Raw genomic sequence first — 16411 nt, forward strand, 5'->3', positions numbered from 1 at the left:
TAATGGAGCAGAGCAGTTCTACATGTGTCATTAATTATTTCATTTTCAGAGTGACAGTCATCTGTCATTGACGCAGTATCATAATGTATGCTGCAAGCCAGAAATTAAAACTTGAGAAAAATTGCAAGACTCTTCCAGTCCCCTCACTGCTACTGTATGCTGTTCTTCCACATAGATACTGAGACCCTGAGTAACACTCAACTGAAGCAGAAGTACTACAAAGCACACAAAAATGGTCACAGTAGATTGGACTACATGCCTATATTGAGTATTCCATATGCCTATGTTGAGTATTCTATATTGAGCATTGAAACTGTTTATGTAATTCTGTAGTTAACAACGATCTTCAGTATTTTGGCACATGCCAAATTTTTCTAGCACAGTGCAAACTTGAAGTTATCTCACCTTATATGCAACACTAATCACTTATGAAGGACCATTTAAAATGTTGAAATTTAATGGAAATTAAATTTAATATTGATATTTGTTCAGCAATCAGGAAACAATTTCACATTGGACTTTAAAACAGAAGTTAGTAGAAGCTGTTTCACAGACATGCATACATTCCAGGATTTCTCAAAACAACTTTATGTGACTGAAAAGATCATTATGGATTCTGGGAAAAAGTACTGATAGTGCTTAGAAATGCAAAAGTCTGTGCTCCCCAGAACAGATCTTCTCAAAAATGTAAGTTTTGTAAAATTATGTAACTTCTATATTTACAAATATATCTTGTTTACTCTAGGACAGTATGCTCCAAAATGCAAGGAAAGAACATATAATAGTATGTTCGTAAAGCCATAATGATAAATTTCCTCAGCAATCCAAGCCAAATAAGAACTGTTGTATAAAATGCCACATTAAATAACAATTTAATGTTCCTTCACACTTTGTCATCTCATGCCAACAGAGCTTAAAGAGAGTTTCAGATAATGTTCATGTATGATTATATAACATCATCATAATGAAAAAATTACAGTGAATGCGAATATGGAAAAACATATCAAAGAAGAGGAAGTCTGCATAGTCACAGTTTTGCTAAGACAACTGGATGTCATTTTGACCACTGAGTTTCAGGAATACGGGAGTTGGTACATTAAGACCTCATAACAACCTTTACTTACTCATGTGGCTTGACCCAATCTCACTAAAGATTGACCCTGGCACTATGCCATGAGAGAGTATACGTAATTGCATGAATCAGAAATTCACGTCACAGCACACAAATAGAAGCCAGGAAAAAAAGAAGGGATAAAAGAAGCCCAATTGTTCAACACTGTTGTGTATTTAGGAGTTTAAATCTTGTCTATTCAGCTGAACATGGCTTGTCTACTAATTTTAAAGGGAAAATCAAGTATTGAGGACCATTCAAGAACAATAATACCCATAAAGCAAACACAGTGAAGGAAAAATAAAGAGCTGCGTTCAACATTCAGTTTGAAAAACAGGGAAGGCTTTATAAATGTTAATATATTCTTGGTTTTTTTTTTAATACTTCTTTTCCCTATTTCATGCAAAGGTTTTATTTCTTATGCTCACAATCTTTCTCTTACTGCTTGAAAGCTTTGCTATTTTTATGTGTGAAGTAACAACTTTGCAAGTAATCAATCTCAAAATTATTTAAGAATATCAGAAAATGAAAGACTAAAATACCATGAAAATATGCTTGACACTTTCTATTACCTCCACCCCTTTTTACCTTCCCCCACCAACAAAGGCGGAAAGTAAGAGAAATATTAGGATTCTGTTCAGAGTGTAATCATGTAATCACCATAGTCAAGAGACTTGGATGAAACACAAGAAGTACCTGGATGTGCCTAAATAGACATTTTCATCTTTTGAGATTTTACTGAACATTGTTAGTAGTCTTTGGAAGATTTCATGGATGATTGCAGTTTTCAGTGTTGCAATCTTTTTGCACTGTTGTTTTTCTAAATACAGCTTCATAAATACTACACTAATATGCAACTGTTTTACTGAAATGTAAAACTAAAGGAAGAAAGTAATAAAACTGTACTCTATAAATGGCTTAATTTTTAAATAGAAATTTAATTATAGGCATTTTCCACTTAAAATAATTTGCAGCTCTCAAATATTTCAAGGTTCAACACAAAAGTGCAGTTATAAATGTCTTGTGTTGATTTCCACTCACAAAGCAAAGGAGAAATTCAAACTACCTTGACATATCAATTTTAATGTAAACAAGAAAAATTGTGATTTTATTGTATGATTTAACAAATTGAATTAAAATCTACAAGGAGGTCTTGATCAGATGCAAACCATAAGTCTGTATGTGCAGCAAGGCAAAAGACTTCTTTCTACATGAAGGATATGTTCCCATCTACTGTTGGTACCACTGGCATCCTCCTAGAGTGCATGCTAAACTCTTCAAATCACAGCTACTCACTGGAAAGCATCAGTCACTCCAGTATAACAGTTTTTCTCAGATGCCTGGAGGAAGGGATGGAATTTAGAAATGTCAGAAGCGTCAGAATTACTTATTTTCCAAACATGTCTGGTTTTTGAAACAACTTTCATGTCCACTCTGAATTCAGCAGATATATATACATGTGTGTAGGCGTATATGCACACATGCTTACCTTTACATAACAAAAATGTACTAGCAAACGCACCAACATGAATTGTGTCTCATTTCTGTCACATGTAAAACCCCTCTCTCTAAAAATACTAACTTATTAAAATAAATATTACAATAGTTACAAAAACTCTGTTTTTCTTCAGAAGTTTTTTGAAACCAATTAAAAATTCAAGGAAAACACAATGCCTCCTTGCCGGTACTACTTTTCCCAGTGAGAATCCTGACATCTAATTCATATTCCTCTAGTTATTCCTACAACACCACCAGCTAAAATAGCAAATGGAATGAAAAGGAAAGAAGAAAAAAACATAAACCCAACTAAATTAATCCAATATTGCTCAGTAATAATAGATAATCAGATTTTTTTTTCTCCCTCCTTGTTTATTTTTTTTTTTTAATTAAAGCTGCACTTTAACAATCTGTTATCAAAGGACATAAATGCTTGAGTTTGGAGTCCTAAACTTCAGATTAATTGTGCAAAACAAGACAGCTTTTCTCTGCACTATCTTCTGCTTTGCTATGTTAATGTTCATCTCAGGTTGTTTAAAAGATTCTTTGGTTTTCTTAGAATGTAAAAAGGCAGCTTGATATTACACAAGTCAGTAACTTTCTAAAATGAGAGTTCTCTAGAATATTTTACATATGTGCATCCACATCTACAGCACATATATCTCATGTACCACAGATCAGAAGTTTCACTAAACTTTGCTGGCTGTAACTAAACCCAGATAATCTACACCTTAATCTTACCAAAAACACAGAAATGGTAAAGCCACAAACAACTGTAAATTTCTTTGAGCTGCCAAGACAACACTAACTGTTTCAACTAGCAAAAGCATGTTCATCATAGGTTTAAGGCAGTATGTCTTAGAGAATTCCAAGTACAAACAGGTGAGAATCATATTTCTGTAATAGCCCTCATCTCACATAGCCTTCACTTCTTAGAAACTATACTTGAAAATAACAACTTGCAGAATTTGCATATATGTATTTGCTTGCAGGGACAACTACATCTCCTGTTTTAGCAAGGTTATACCCTGCATCTACTTGCTCTGTTTAATGGGCAGGAAGTGCAGTGGATTAAAAAATTAATTACAAGGCTTCTGTGATTAAAATAATAAACACAATGAGAAACTCAGCTGTGGAAAAGAAATGTTTAAACCTAAAGTTCGCTTTTCTGCAACTATGAAGTTTTAAAGAACACTGTAATCGCAAAAATGTAATCGATTCTTACAGAACCCAGTTCAGTTTCATTTTCTAATAGTAAGTACAATCTCAAATGTTAATTTATATGCTCAGCTAAATTTTGTAAGACATTGTTTCCTTTTACTTTTAAAATAAAATTACAACTTAAGTAATTTCAATTTGTGGTGTAGCTCACAATGGAAATGACAAATTGAACAGAGTGAAAATATCCAAATATCTAAAAAAGTTAGGACTGGGGAGGGGGGAAGAGATAAAACCATCAGAAAGACAGGGAGCTACTCAGTTTGTGGTATAAAGTCCCCCATGTGCGTATTGTTCATGCATATCATCCACAGAGTCAATGAATGAAATTGTTTTTAAAATACAATCTACTGCTTTACCTGTGAAAATACAGTAAAGAAAATTTACCTACCAACGAATGGCTGCTGTACTTTGAGATACTTAGTCCATACATATACTCTAAGAGTGGGTGGGCTCGTGGCCTGCCCTGGTGTGTCCCGGGAGGGGTGCTCTACCTCCTCCCCTCTTCCTGCTTGAGGCATGACATACAGGGCAGAGTGCATCCGCCACCACTTCAGTTCCTCTTAAATGCACAATCAAACCTGAAAGAGATTCAGAAAGAGGGGAAAGGCAGGTAGGAGACTAATGTACATGCAGACTATACCTCTCAAAGAACACCAGTTACTGACCAGTAACCTTTCTTCTTTGAGTCTGCATGTACATTCCCACAATGACTCACTCTGAACAGTTACCTTTGCCTTTTACCACCCAGAAGAATGTCTGAGGACTCCCACAAACAACTGCAGCATCACTCCACTGAAGGCTGAAACAGCCCTGGATACTATTAGGCTAACATAATGCTGGGTGAAAGCAAAGACTGAACTCCAGGTAGCCTTATGGCAAATGTTCAAATACCATGCAGTACAGATGCCAAGTCTGCCCAGAGATCTGCTAGAATATGCTTTGGGCTTTTGCTTCTTTGGAGAAGAAGTTCCTTGGGTCCACATAGAGCCGGAAAGCCATCTGAACAATCACTGTGTGAAGTGAACTTCTGGGTACTGCTACAGTGCAACAAGCAAAGAAACAAACTAAAAGGCTTGGACTTGTGAAGAGAAATAATAAAGTCCTTACAAAACCAAGAAGGTTTTAAAGGATAAAACTCAATCAGAGAAGTGTAAGATCTGGAAATCAGTAGTGAAGGACTAATTGCCTAGCTACTCTGGAACCCCAGTACCACTTCAAGAAGGAATTTTGGGTGACTGAAGAACAGATACTCTGTCCTTATAAAAGAAGTATGCAAAATGGCAGCCATAAGGACTCATATACTTCAGCAGCCGGCTGAGAAAACTGTTACTAGATGTGTCACATTCATAGACACAAGCAGAAGGAGTAAGAATTTAAGACCTCAAAATGGGAGAAGGAACCACTATAATGCAATGGTTTTCCATGGCTATTTAGTCATGAAAAGTCCAATGCATCCTGATCAGCTGTTAGGAAGCTATGAGTTCTGAGGTATGAGAATATGAGCACACTCAAACAGAGAGAGCAACTTGGAACCCTCACCAAAGTACAGAAAGGAATCAGAGGAACTGCATGTAACAAATAAAAGAGCTGTGATCAATGCAGCAACACACACGTCATACAGAAATGCTACTGACTATCATTACTCTGGAGAGTAACAAGAACTGACTATCCCAGAGATTGACTAACGTTCTGACATGGAGGGTCCTGAGACTGCCACAGGTTGAAGAAGAGCTGAAATACAATGTCTATGGATACTACAAAAGAAAACTCACATAGATGCGTATGAATACACCCACAGTCAGAACAGGTGACATTACCCCCCAAAATATCAAGTTTGTCTTTACAGAATGCCTGTCTGTAACTGTGCCAATTCTAGTAATTTACAATCAATATACCATAAAAGGAGAAGCAGCATTTTGCAAGCCTAGTCCAAGCAAAATTGCTTTATGGCTTTATTAAACCAGGCAGCAGAATAAGATGCTGAAACAATGAGTATATTTTAGCAAAAGCATAGGCAGTATTGCATAGATCAGACTTAAGTCCTCTAAAGAATATCCCTAAAGGAAACAGCAAAAGTCACTTGTATCCTCACTGAAATTTCCTTGGTGAAGTCTGGTCTATCAAATTCTAAATCATATACTAAAATAGGCCTAGGTGGAATCTTTTTTTTCTCTATCCAGTTCAAGATTATTTTGTCATTCCTGGCAGACACCCGTCTAAAAAACACATTCTGAAATATCAATGAATATTTTACTTTTGGACAAATTACAACTGGAAGAGCAGCTGATTAAAGCAGTTTAAATGAAAATTCTAATTTTCAGAAGAAATGTAGATATTTGGTCTAAAGTATCACTTCAATCTTATGAGTGACTGTAAAGAGTCAAACTACTGAGAAATAAAAAAAACACAGATGATACACTCCTTTGGAAGTGATACTGCTTGCATCTTGTAGCCGAGGTAAAGGTACTGGACTGTTTCCTAATCTGAACCAAAATGTTCTGTATGTTTATATAGTCAAATATGTTATTATACTTCACTTCATGAAAACCGAGCTCTGAATGATGCATGCATCTATTGGTCTGAATGATCAATGTGGGGGAAAAAAAAAGCAGGATGACTAGAAGAGATGCTTGCAAGCTCCTGAATTCCAGGTACAGATACGGTTCCAGCCAGAATGGAGTGACTGTGGTGACTTAGATACTGCTTTTTCTTAATCACAACAGAATAAGGGTATCGGTAGACAAGCATAGATCTGAAATGCACGAAATTTAAAAGACATCTCTCTACCAACTCAGATGCTTTTCCCGTCTAGAGAAGAAATCTCTGCATTTCTTGATGTTATCAACCACAGATTAATCTTTGGGGAAGAATACTGTCAACAGAATTGCCTATATAGCTATTCAGAGAAGTATATGTTAAGAAGATGTGGCAGCATATTTTGAAGATTCTGAAGATAACTGATTGTAACAGCTATTCTATGGCAAGCACAACAACTGCACAGTTGGAGTCACTAAGTAGTGGGTAGATCTTTCTCATTCAGTGCACTATGAAGGTGCTATTCACCCAAAAATCGTTGTTCTGATCATCAGTGTATGGATACAGAACAGCAGTCCAATTTTGCCCAGCAACATTTACCAGAGATGCCCCTCTTTTGCAGTGAAGAAGGCATCTGAACTGACATCTCAACATATTTGTAGTGGATCCCCCTAACATCTGAGAGATTTTAAGATTACTATCAGCTGTATTCATTCTCCAAGATCTAATGGTAATGCATGAATTAAATGTAAGCTGTTCCCAGCCAACCAGTGCAGGTACAGGCCATGTGACATAACAACTAAAGGTATGATCTTATTGTGATCTATGATTGGCCTAGCACTGTTCAGATTTTTTCTCTTTCCTGAATATAAGTTAGATGGGAATTATCTATGTTCATTCCTCTACTGTAGCGTAAAATAAAACAGTTTTTGTAGAGGACCCTGAACATCATGTATGAGTTGATGGAGAAAGGATTCTTGTACAAATCAGGTCACTAGTTGTGAGTATGAAAAGATATATATTTTTCCCCAGGAAAAAATGGTGCTGCTGGCAAATAAGTAACAAATTACAGAGTACCATTTCCAGATGGTATATTACCTTCCAGGTCTAATATTCCATGCCAGATTTAGTTTCCAGAAGATAATAAACCATAAGGGAGAAAGCCCCTTCATCCAAAACTAAGCGATGTCCTTTATTTCTCAAAATATAAAGGAAGGAATGGACATCCTGCTTTGACACATTCTTGTGATGGTGGGTATACAAACAATGAAGAGAAAGATATATGCAAGAAAAGAAAGATGATTCTGGAACTGATTCGACTGCCCACCCTTCTCCATTATCTATTGTGTAGGAGTAATCTCGGAGACTCTGCATATGATTCCTAAAAGGGATAAGGAAAAGATAAAAATCAATTGAGATTTATCGATGGTTCTTAACGCAAAGAACACACTGACAGCTGCTGAAGGCAATGAAAAATAAATAAGATCACAAAAATAAGGGTATTTTTCCCTACAAACTCTTGATGTCTTCTTATAAAGACATAGCTCAATAGAAGAATAATAGAATGAAGTAGTAACAGGCTGCCTTGCTGATTATGATTAGGTTATTGTTTATGCCTGAACTCTGGAATATAAGCATCCAAAGACTAAAATGTAATAAAAGAACCTTTTGGTATTTGTAAGATAATCCATTAATGAACTTAAAAGGCCATTCTCTTCAAAGGGAAGACCCTTTTTAGGATTCAGTCTATGCAGAATCCCTCTGATAGGCCCAAAGGATTATAGCTATTACCCAATACCAGGTGAAAGCTGTGACCATAGAATTTGATGAGCTATCTTCTGCTTCCATTAGAGCTTGCAGAGGTCTCTTAGCATTAGCTGATCCCACTGCAATCAAAGTTTTCAACTGATTATTATACTCAGGAGAAAATTGATGCAGAACAGTTTGCATTAGAAAACTTCTTTCTCTAGAAGCTGAAACTTTCTGGTCATTTCTCTGCTGGAATGTTTTTAAAAGATGTTCTTTTTTTTTGGATACTTACTGACAACAAAAGTATTTGAAGTCAGGTGTTAACAAAAGCATTAAAAAATCCTAAAGAGATTTCAAAATCACCTTCCAACTGTTTCTGCAGCTGGTATAAATGAAGCTAAAATCTGCCAGGATACTAAGGTTGTTCAAACATGCCTTTATGGATATAGAAAATTTCACAGGCAAAAAATATCCAGAATGTCTAACAAGCTACAGCATTTTGTAAGAATTTTTTGTATTGTAATCTTCATTGTTTCTAAGCTCCTAAATTCTTGAAAGTTATTTTGTGCTGTATAGAAAAATATACTAACCGTTATATGACAAGAATTATATATGTAAAATAAAAAGAAGTATGTCCTTCTGAACTGACTGAAGTAGAAACAACTTTGCAAGAAGTCTGCCTAATTTGATAAATTTGCTGCAAATGGAGCAAACAGAAGCTTAATTAAGCAATTGCTTTACAAAAGTGAGCTAGCTCAGTCTAGTCTCAAACTGTTAACAAAGCCATAGAGGACATGAACAAAGCTCAAAGCAATAAATGAAAAGAGCCAGAAAAGACAATTTAAGCAGAATTGCTTGTAATCCTTGGTTTTGTAAAGACAGGTGGCAAACTTCACTTACTAAAATTTAAGAATCATAAAAGAAATACTAATCAGTACTACCAGAATGAGAGAAGAAGAAAATGCTTTTTGCTAAAGGAAGAGCAATGCTTACAAATGCTTGCTGCAATCATAGCAAGTCTCTTGACTGCTGCAAAGAATGTCTTGGTATACTCAGAAATGCTTTCCAGGCCCATAATTTCCAACACGCTGGTTCTATTCGCAGTTATTGGTCCTGTGACAGAGTTTTCAAACTACTATTTCCAGGGTAAGAAACACTTGCACTAAGCATGTCATCTATACATGTGCTCCTAACAGTTAATCTTGAATGAATGACGGCTTAATTAATTAAGTGTTCTGGCAATGAATATATTTGTATCATATGCTTAAGTTGCAAAATCAAGATCTGTGCCAGAACCAAAAGCTGCAGCAGTGAGGGAACAGTCACTGAAGCCCTGCTTCAAGACGAATGAATGACTTATAACCTCTTAATTCCTTAACATAAGACAAATCAAATCTTAGTGTCCTTTTTACTAAAAGCTTTTCTTACAATTTAAGTTCAAAACTGCAAATGATTTCTCTTGGGCTAATCTTAGCAGACATTTCTTACCATAAGTAAACCTTTTGATACATGTATTTCAAGAAGTGTTTTTCTAATTTAATTTGAAATTGCTTTCACTTTATCTGGTTTAAATGAAACCTTCATAACTATCTAGAAGACATTATTTTAAATGCCACAATTAAGGTACAGATACCACAATTATTCATTATACTTTCACAAATAGGTATTTCATACTCCTTTCCTGCTGTTTACCTTGATAAAGAATGAAGAGAGGATACATAAACACTTTTTTAATTTTTTTTTAGTAGTTTTCCAAAAGGATAAGCATGAGGACTCAGTAATTACGGAAATGTTTAAGGAGTACAGCTGTAGGTACAGCAGGTTCTCATGAAAAAAGTGCATTCCCATTGTTACTGATGTGCTCAAATCAGACAGGTAGTGGAAGCTGTGCATACAAAATGTCTGCTGCTTCACAGGAAGAGAACCCTTCTTGCTAAAGCATGAGTCATTTTTAGTGTTGTGAAACCATGGAAAGCCCTCTGGACTAGGAAGCACTTGCCTGTTATTTTAAAGATTCAAGACACCACACATGGTAACCTTTACAAGAATCCTGAGTTACTTAAATACTTGGGAAAAAAGTTGCATGAGAAATAATGAATCTTTTTGACTGAGTATCACCTGTTTTATGCACTAGTATGTTAACATATGGTCTGTCACATGAAAATGTTTATATAAGTATTTTTTGTTTGGTTTTTAATTGCAAAACTTACTTTTCTGGACATGTTAAAACCACATTACAGTCATCTGCTCAATAAAATTTAGAATAAAGGCATCATCTCAATAATTAAAAATACCACATTGCCCCTTTCAAAGAGGTGTATTATCTCCCACACATTCTACTTTGAGGACTATGATGCATACAGTATATGTTATCTCTGGACTACTGCTTTCCCTTGTACAGACAATTGCCACTTTAGTGCTGGAGAATGATGAAGAGCCTACACAGGCAGCAGAGTCATTCACATAGCATTTTCAGTAAGAAAGAGTAGGTGGAATTAGTGGATGAAGGAGGGTATGCAATAAATATTATCTGTGAGCAAGAACTGGGCAATACCCTCTGGAAATTAAGGACCACACAATGTTCTATTTATAATGTTTCTGATGTTGTAGTGATCCTGACCAGTAGACCATTATACATCACAGAGTTAGTGATCCACACAACAATTCCCCTGCAGCTCCCACAGCATGCTGTGCTGTGCTCCACGTTCAGTGTGGTCCTTAGGTCTGTGTCATGCTGCACAAACCCCCTGGCCCAAGGACAGACTCAGTCACCTCATTGCAACGGAGGAGGCTGCAGGCAGCTCCCACTCAGTACTGGTGATTACATCAGTAATCTATTTCTTTATCTAAAGGTGTAGCAGGAATTTCTCACGAGCGGGAAAATCTGTTGAAGGATTGATGCAACGCCACATAGTTTCCAGCATCTGAAGCGAGTAAGATTTGCTATCTATAGTCCTTCTCTTATTCTGCCTTATTAAAGCAGATATTTTATTAAGCCATTTGTTGTCCGGCCTTTCTTATTGAGATCCAGAAAGCACCTGGCACCATCCCTCTCTCTCATTCCCCTACCCCACTGCAGAAAAAAAAACACCCAGAATTCCCATTTCAACACCCACCACTTGTGACTCTACGGAAGGAGAAGACCTTGCTACTTTTCCTTGCAATTACTAAACAAGTCTTTTCTGTCCTGTAAGAGCTCTTTCTCCAGGCCTGGAAATACCTGTGAAATTTGAAGATGTTAAAAAGAGATCAAAGATTTACTTTATTTTTTTTATTTAATTCTGCTAAGAGTTACATATTGCTGATTAAAGACCAGGTCTACCAGGAATCCAACAATTCTATAGCAGCAATACTCCAAGAGCTAGTAGATTTGTATCCATGAATCTAAGCACAGTATTTGACACTTCATCCACTTAGAACTTTTGGTTTCTGAGCTGTAACCATCCATACCAATCAACTCTAAAAAATTAAGCCAATTTCCAAGCCACAGTAGCTATTCTTTCCTAAATGTCACAGATCATTTAGTACATTAGGTCTCTAGCTCCTGTTTCAGCTTTCACTTCTGTCTAACCCCAAAAGCAGAGGTATTTTTAGTAGGAAACTAAGCATTCTTTGTCTGTCACCCAAATTTCAAAATAGCTACCAAAAAAAAAAACATCATAAAAGCACTGGCTACAGCACATATTTGATTGGAATGAGCACAATACAACTCTCTACACAGAAACTCACTTTACAGACAAAACTAATTTTTGTCAGGCAGTTCATTTTCTATCCCATTCTTTGAATTTTGGCAAATTTGAGTTTCATGTATTTTTGAACCTTTAGGAAAAAAAACCTATAATAATAATGATGAAACTGACACACACTACCACTTCATTTAAATATATTCAATTGAAGGTCATAACTAGCAAGTTAACATCTGGACACCCTCATTTACAGTACTGACAAAAGAACACTATTCTGCTCAGGAGGTAACTGCAGGCTAGAGGAAAAAACAGACTTCACTCCTTTAGGCTCCCTTTATTATAATGACAGTTTTGTAGTTAGATACTACATTTCTCACTGACCTACCTATAGAAAAATGTTCATCAGTAATCTCTGTCCTTTAGATAGATGTCAGTATTTGAATGAGGTCTGACAAAATGTGTTTAAATCTTTTGCAAACTCTGTACTTCCATCACAGGGGAAAATTCTTATCTTCCCCTTTTATTTTTTCAGTTTGACTGCTATGGGATTGCCATGGGTTTAGATGAACTGCAACATAGGGTACAAAAATTGTGCAAAAAATATTGAAATACAAAGTATTCTAAGCACACACGCACAAATACCACATAAAATCTCTATGTTACTTCACATAATATATTTAAATATAGAATCATAGAATAGTTAGGGTTGGAAAGGACCTTAAGATCATGAAGTTCCAACCCCCCTGCCACGGGCAGGAACACCTCACACTAAACCATCTCACCCAAGGCTCTGTCCAGCCTGGCCTTGAACACTGCCAGGGACAGAGCATTCAGAACTTCCCTGGGCAATACATTGTAAAAGGGCCTGTGTACCTAAATACATGAAGTGCATTTCAGCTGTTTTACTTAAAGCAAAGTGGCAAATCCAGGGAACTGAGCCAGTACGATTAAAGCTTCATGATGTATACCAGCTATTCTGAACAGTCAGAATGTATGTCCTAAGTGCTTTCCATGGTTAGGTTCACAGAGAAGACTTAGTTACAGAAAACTCATAATTTCCCTTTAAGTAAGTGTGCACTACTGCGCTTACTTTTGCTGGGTCTCAGAAGTCAACTCGGTGAGGACATTGTGCATGTGAAAGCTTTAATTACACTTAGAGCACAATACTTCACAAATACCCATTTTTTGTTTTTGAAACACAGCCGTGTCTTTGATTTCTCATCTACAGAAGTATTCACAGTTCTGAACAGTACTTACAGGCATTTAGGGCTTTTGTATGTAAAGCATTTTTTTACAGTTCCCTGATTTTAAACTCAAGCATCTTTCCTTCAAAACAGCCTGAGGGTAACTGCTGTCTTTTACAGCCTCAAGATACTCTGTAAAGCTAAGTTAGCTTCAGTGTCCCAAATGACACTCAGATTTATTTTTACACATTGCCTTTTTTATATAGCAGCATTCCCTAGAAATATTTATTAAAATATAGATCACATTCCTTGCTCCAAATATATAAACAGTTCTATTCTGTTTTATCAAAGAGGGACAAAAATTTTAAAACACCTGGATGGTAAGCTCTTGTCTTCATCAGGTATCCTCAGATGCATAGCTTCTCTTTCAAATTTCATTTGATAAATGTTAGGTAATACTCACTAAATTTAAATTATGTTCACCTACTAAGACCACTTCACTGGTAAGGATGCAGAAGATCTTTAACAGGAAAGGCCTGAGCAGTATAAATTTCCATGGGGATCAGCCTATTTGTTACTAGAGAGGTTGGTCATCATGCTACTGAAGCAACACAGTGAAACAGTTACAATATTTGTAATTTTCAAATACAAGGCTATTTTGATAGAGTATTACAACAGTAACAAAGCAGATGATGAATAATGAGAGAAAACAGAAATGTCAGTCTATCTAGAAATGGTGAAAGTAAATACATGTGTTACCTTTGCAGTCTCAACATTCCACCTAATCTTGTCAGAAAGATGAGGCAGATGAAATTGAATGCAAATGTTTCTGACAGAACAATTCCAGAAATCCTTGTGTATTTTTTAGAAGAGAATATTTAAAAAAGTAAACTCAGCAAGTACTGCACCTTTACTGAACTCTGACAACTCAGTGGCATTCTCTCTCCCTTATACAATTCTTTGAGGAAAATTTAGTCACATCATTTCTGAATTCCTATTATAATTGAAAGGTACAGAAACAGAGTTATAGTAAGCAATATCAAAATACTAGCTATTTTATCATGGGGGTATCCAGAAAAAGAACATATCAAAAGCATAGGAATAATGAAAGAGAAACATCAAGCTTTCATTTTATGTTAGTGCTTAACATGAAAAGAATTGTTTTTCCTGCCCAAATAGTTGCATGCTAGAAACACTTCCATGGGATTTTCAAAGCCACTCCAGAAGAGCAAATATTGTGACTTCGACCACAGAAAATTACATTATGTGTATTGTAATATCAAGACATTCTGTTTAACAAACTACTTAATCTTACATCCAAATATATAATACTACTGTTGTCCAACCAAATACACAATCCGTGTTGTCTCCACACACCATGGGAAAAAATAATTGGCTTTTGTTACAACCACAGGTCTCTGATACAATTTGTCCATATTGATCTCATATGTACCCAATATGGACTCCATTCAGGAAACACCTGCACCCTGTACTCATGTCTGTCTTCTCCTTACCCTGTGGCAGCACTTCTTAGTCCCTTTATGTAAAAGCCATGAGGTTAAATAGCTCCGTAAACTATGGCTCACACAAAACAAAACCCCAGATAAAATAGGGTGGTTTATCAATGCTAATTAACACAATCAGGCTTTTTATCTCTGGAAAAGAAATATAAAACCAAACCAACCCAAACAAGGAAGCTCTCAGAAAAGCTTTTTTTCTCCTGTGTGCTTGTGTTACAGAAAGAGACACTAGGAGAAAAATTCCTTTTGGCATGTTAACATATCGGCCAGGCTTCCTGATTTGAAACTGTTGTTATATAGTATTTTTGGATGTGGAATAGATCTCTTCCTCCAAACTTTTTCTGGATCCTTTTAACAACCTATTGTCAAGTGTATTTTCATTAAGATAATGTGTTCAAGTAACATTTCTGTGTTTTTTACTATTTATAAACACCTCACATGAAATTTTGAATGCTGGGTGATTTTCAGTAAACTATATCAGGCATAGAAGTAAAATACCAACTGCACTTGAAACCAAATTTATGTAAAACAAAAGAGTGGGAGAATTCGAAGTGCTTCTTAAGAATTCTGTTATCTATGTAATGATTAGTATTAAGCAATCTAAAAAACAGAGGTGTTTTTCATTACTTACTGGTGTGATGCTCCCTGAACCACTAAATCATTTCAATAGTCTAGACTACTGGTCTCCAAAGTGGAGTGCATGCAGGATGATGACTGACCTGATCTCCTATGACAATGTGACCTGCTTAGTGGATGAGGGAAAGGCTGTTGATATAGTTTACCTGGAATTTAGAAAAGCCTTTGACACTGTTTCCCATAGCATTCTCCTAGAGGTGTACTCTTTGCTGAGTTAAAACAGACCAGATGTCTGGGAGTGAAAAGTAGTAGTGAATGGAGTCATGAACAAGTCATGTTCCCCAGGGCTCAGTACTAGGGTCAGTTCTGTTTAACATCTTCATCAATGGTCTGGATGAGGGGATCGAGTGCACTCAGTAAGTTTGCAGATGACACCAAATTGAGTAGGAGCACTGATCTGCTGGAGGATGGGAAATCTCTGCAGAGGGATCTGGACTGGCTGGATTGATAGGCTATTGCCAAGGCTATGATGTTCAACCAGGCAAAGTGCTGGGTCCTGCACTTGGGTCACAACAATCCCATGCAATGCTACAGGCCTGGGTAAGGGTGGCTGAAAAACTGCCCAGGGAAAATGACCTTGGGGTGTTGGCTGACACCTGGCTGAATATGAGCCAGCTTGTGCCCAGGTGTCCAAGAAGACAGATGTATTTTATTGGTCTGCATGATTTGGTAACACAGACATGGGTCAAGATAAATGTTCAGTTCTTGGCAATAGAGATGTGGTGGCTAGGGCTAAGGCAAGCATCTTTAACTTCATCTCCACATACTTTGCTCTGATTTTGTTTACCTAGAATACATCCATTTCTAGAAGCCTTGATAAGCCAACATTCCAGCTCTGTGTGCTGTCAGGAATAAGATAAGCCTCTTACCCAACATACTCAACAAAGACAGAATCCACTTAAAATTTTCCATTTTACATCTGTGCTCAGATACAGCTCATCAGCATGAAATCTCATCTAGATGAATCTTGTGCATCTGATTAAAAAAAAGCATCTGAGCAAACAAAATGCCTCTAGACACAGAGTTCAGCATGCCTGTTAATGCTATTTTATATAATTTCCTTATGATATTTCTTTGAAGGAAGTTTTGTGTTGCTTTTCTGTTAAAAGAATTTAATGTTTCCTATTCTGTTTTAGATAGTGGACCTTACATGGGATAGGGTAACTAAAGGATTAGGGCACCACAAAGAAAAAATTAATTATCAGAGAAGTTTAATTAGGTGTAATCACACATGTTAGTACTATCACTCTATTAATACAGTTTACAAACTTG

The 16411-nt window shown here is 36.3% G+C and overlaps 1 protein-coding gene across 23 annotated transcripts in view; it reads right to left on the reverse strand.

Moving 5' to 3' along the window:
• GPHN (gephyrin) overlaps window positions 1–16411 on the reverse strand; it is a 304092-nt gene that overhangs the window by 141449 nt on the left and 146232 nt on the right. For 2 of the 23 annotated variants that reach the window (XM_061463326.1, XM_061463328.1), the window contains exon 5: window positions 4218–4407. The exons of the other annotated variants lie outside the window; for them this stretch is intronic. In XM_061463326.1, coding sequence (XP_061319310.1) covers window positions 4218–4259 — 42 coding nt within the window. In that variant the 5' untranslated portion in view covers window positions 4260–4407. The remainder of the gene's footprint in view (window positions 1–4217; window positions 4408–16411) is intronic. 23 annotated transcript variants of the gene reach the window in all.

Source organism: Pezoporus flaviventris, unplaced genomic scaffold (genome assembly GCF_033815535.1).
Source record: "Pezoporus flaviventris isolate CSIRO_AGI_PZ_B2104156 unplaced genomic scaffold, CSIRO_AGI_Pfla_v1 ptg000036l, whole genome shotgun sequence".
Lineage (NCBI taxonomy): Eukaryota > Metazoa > Chordata > Aves > Psittaciformes > Psittacidae > Pezoporus > Pezoporus flaviventris.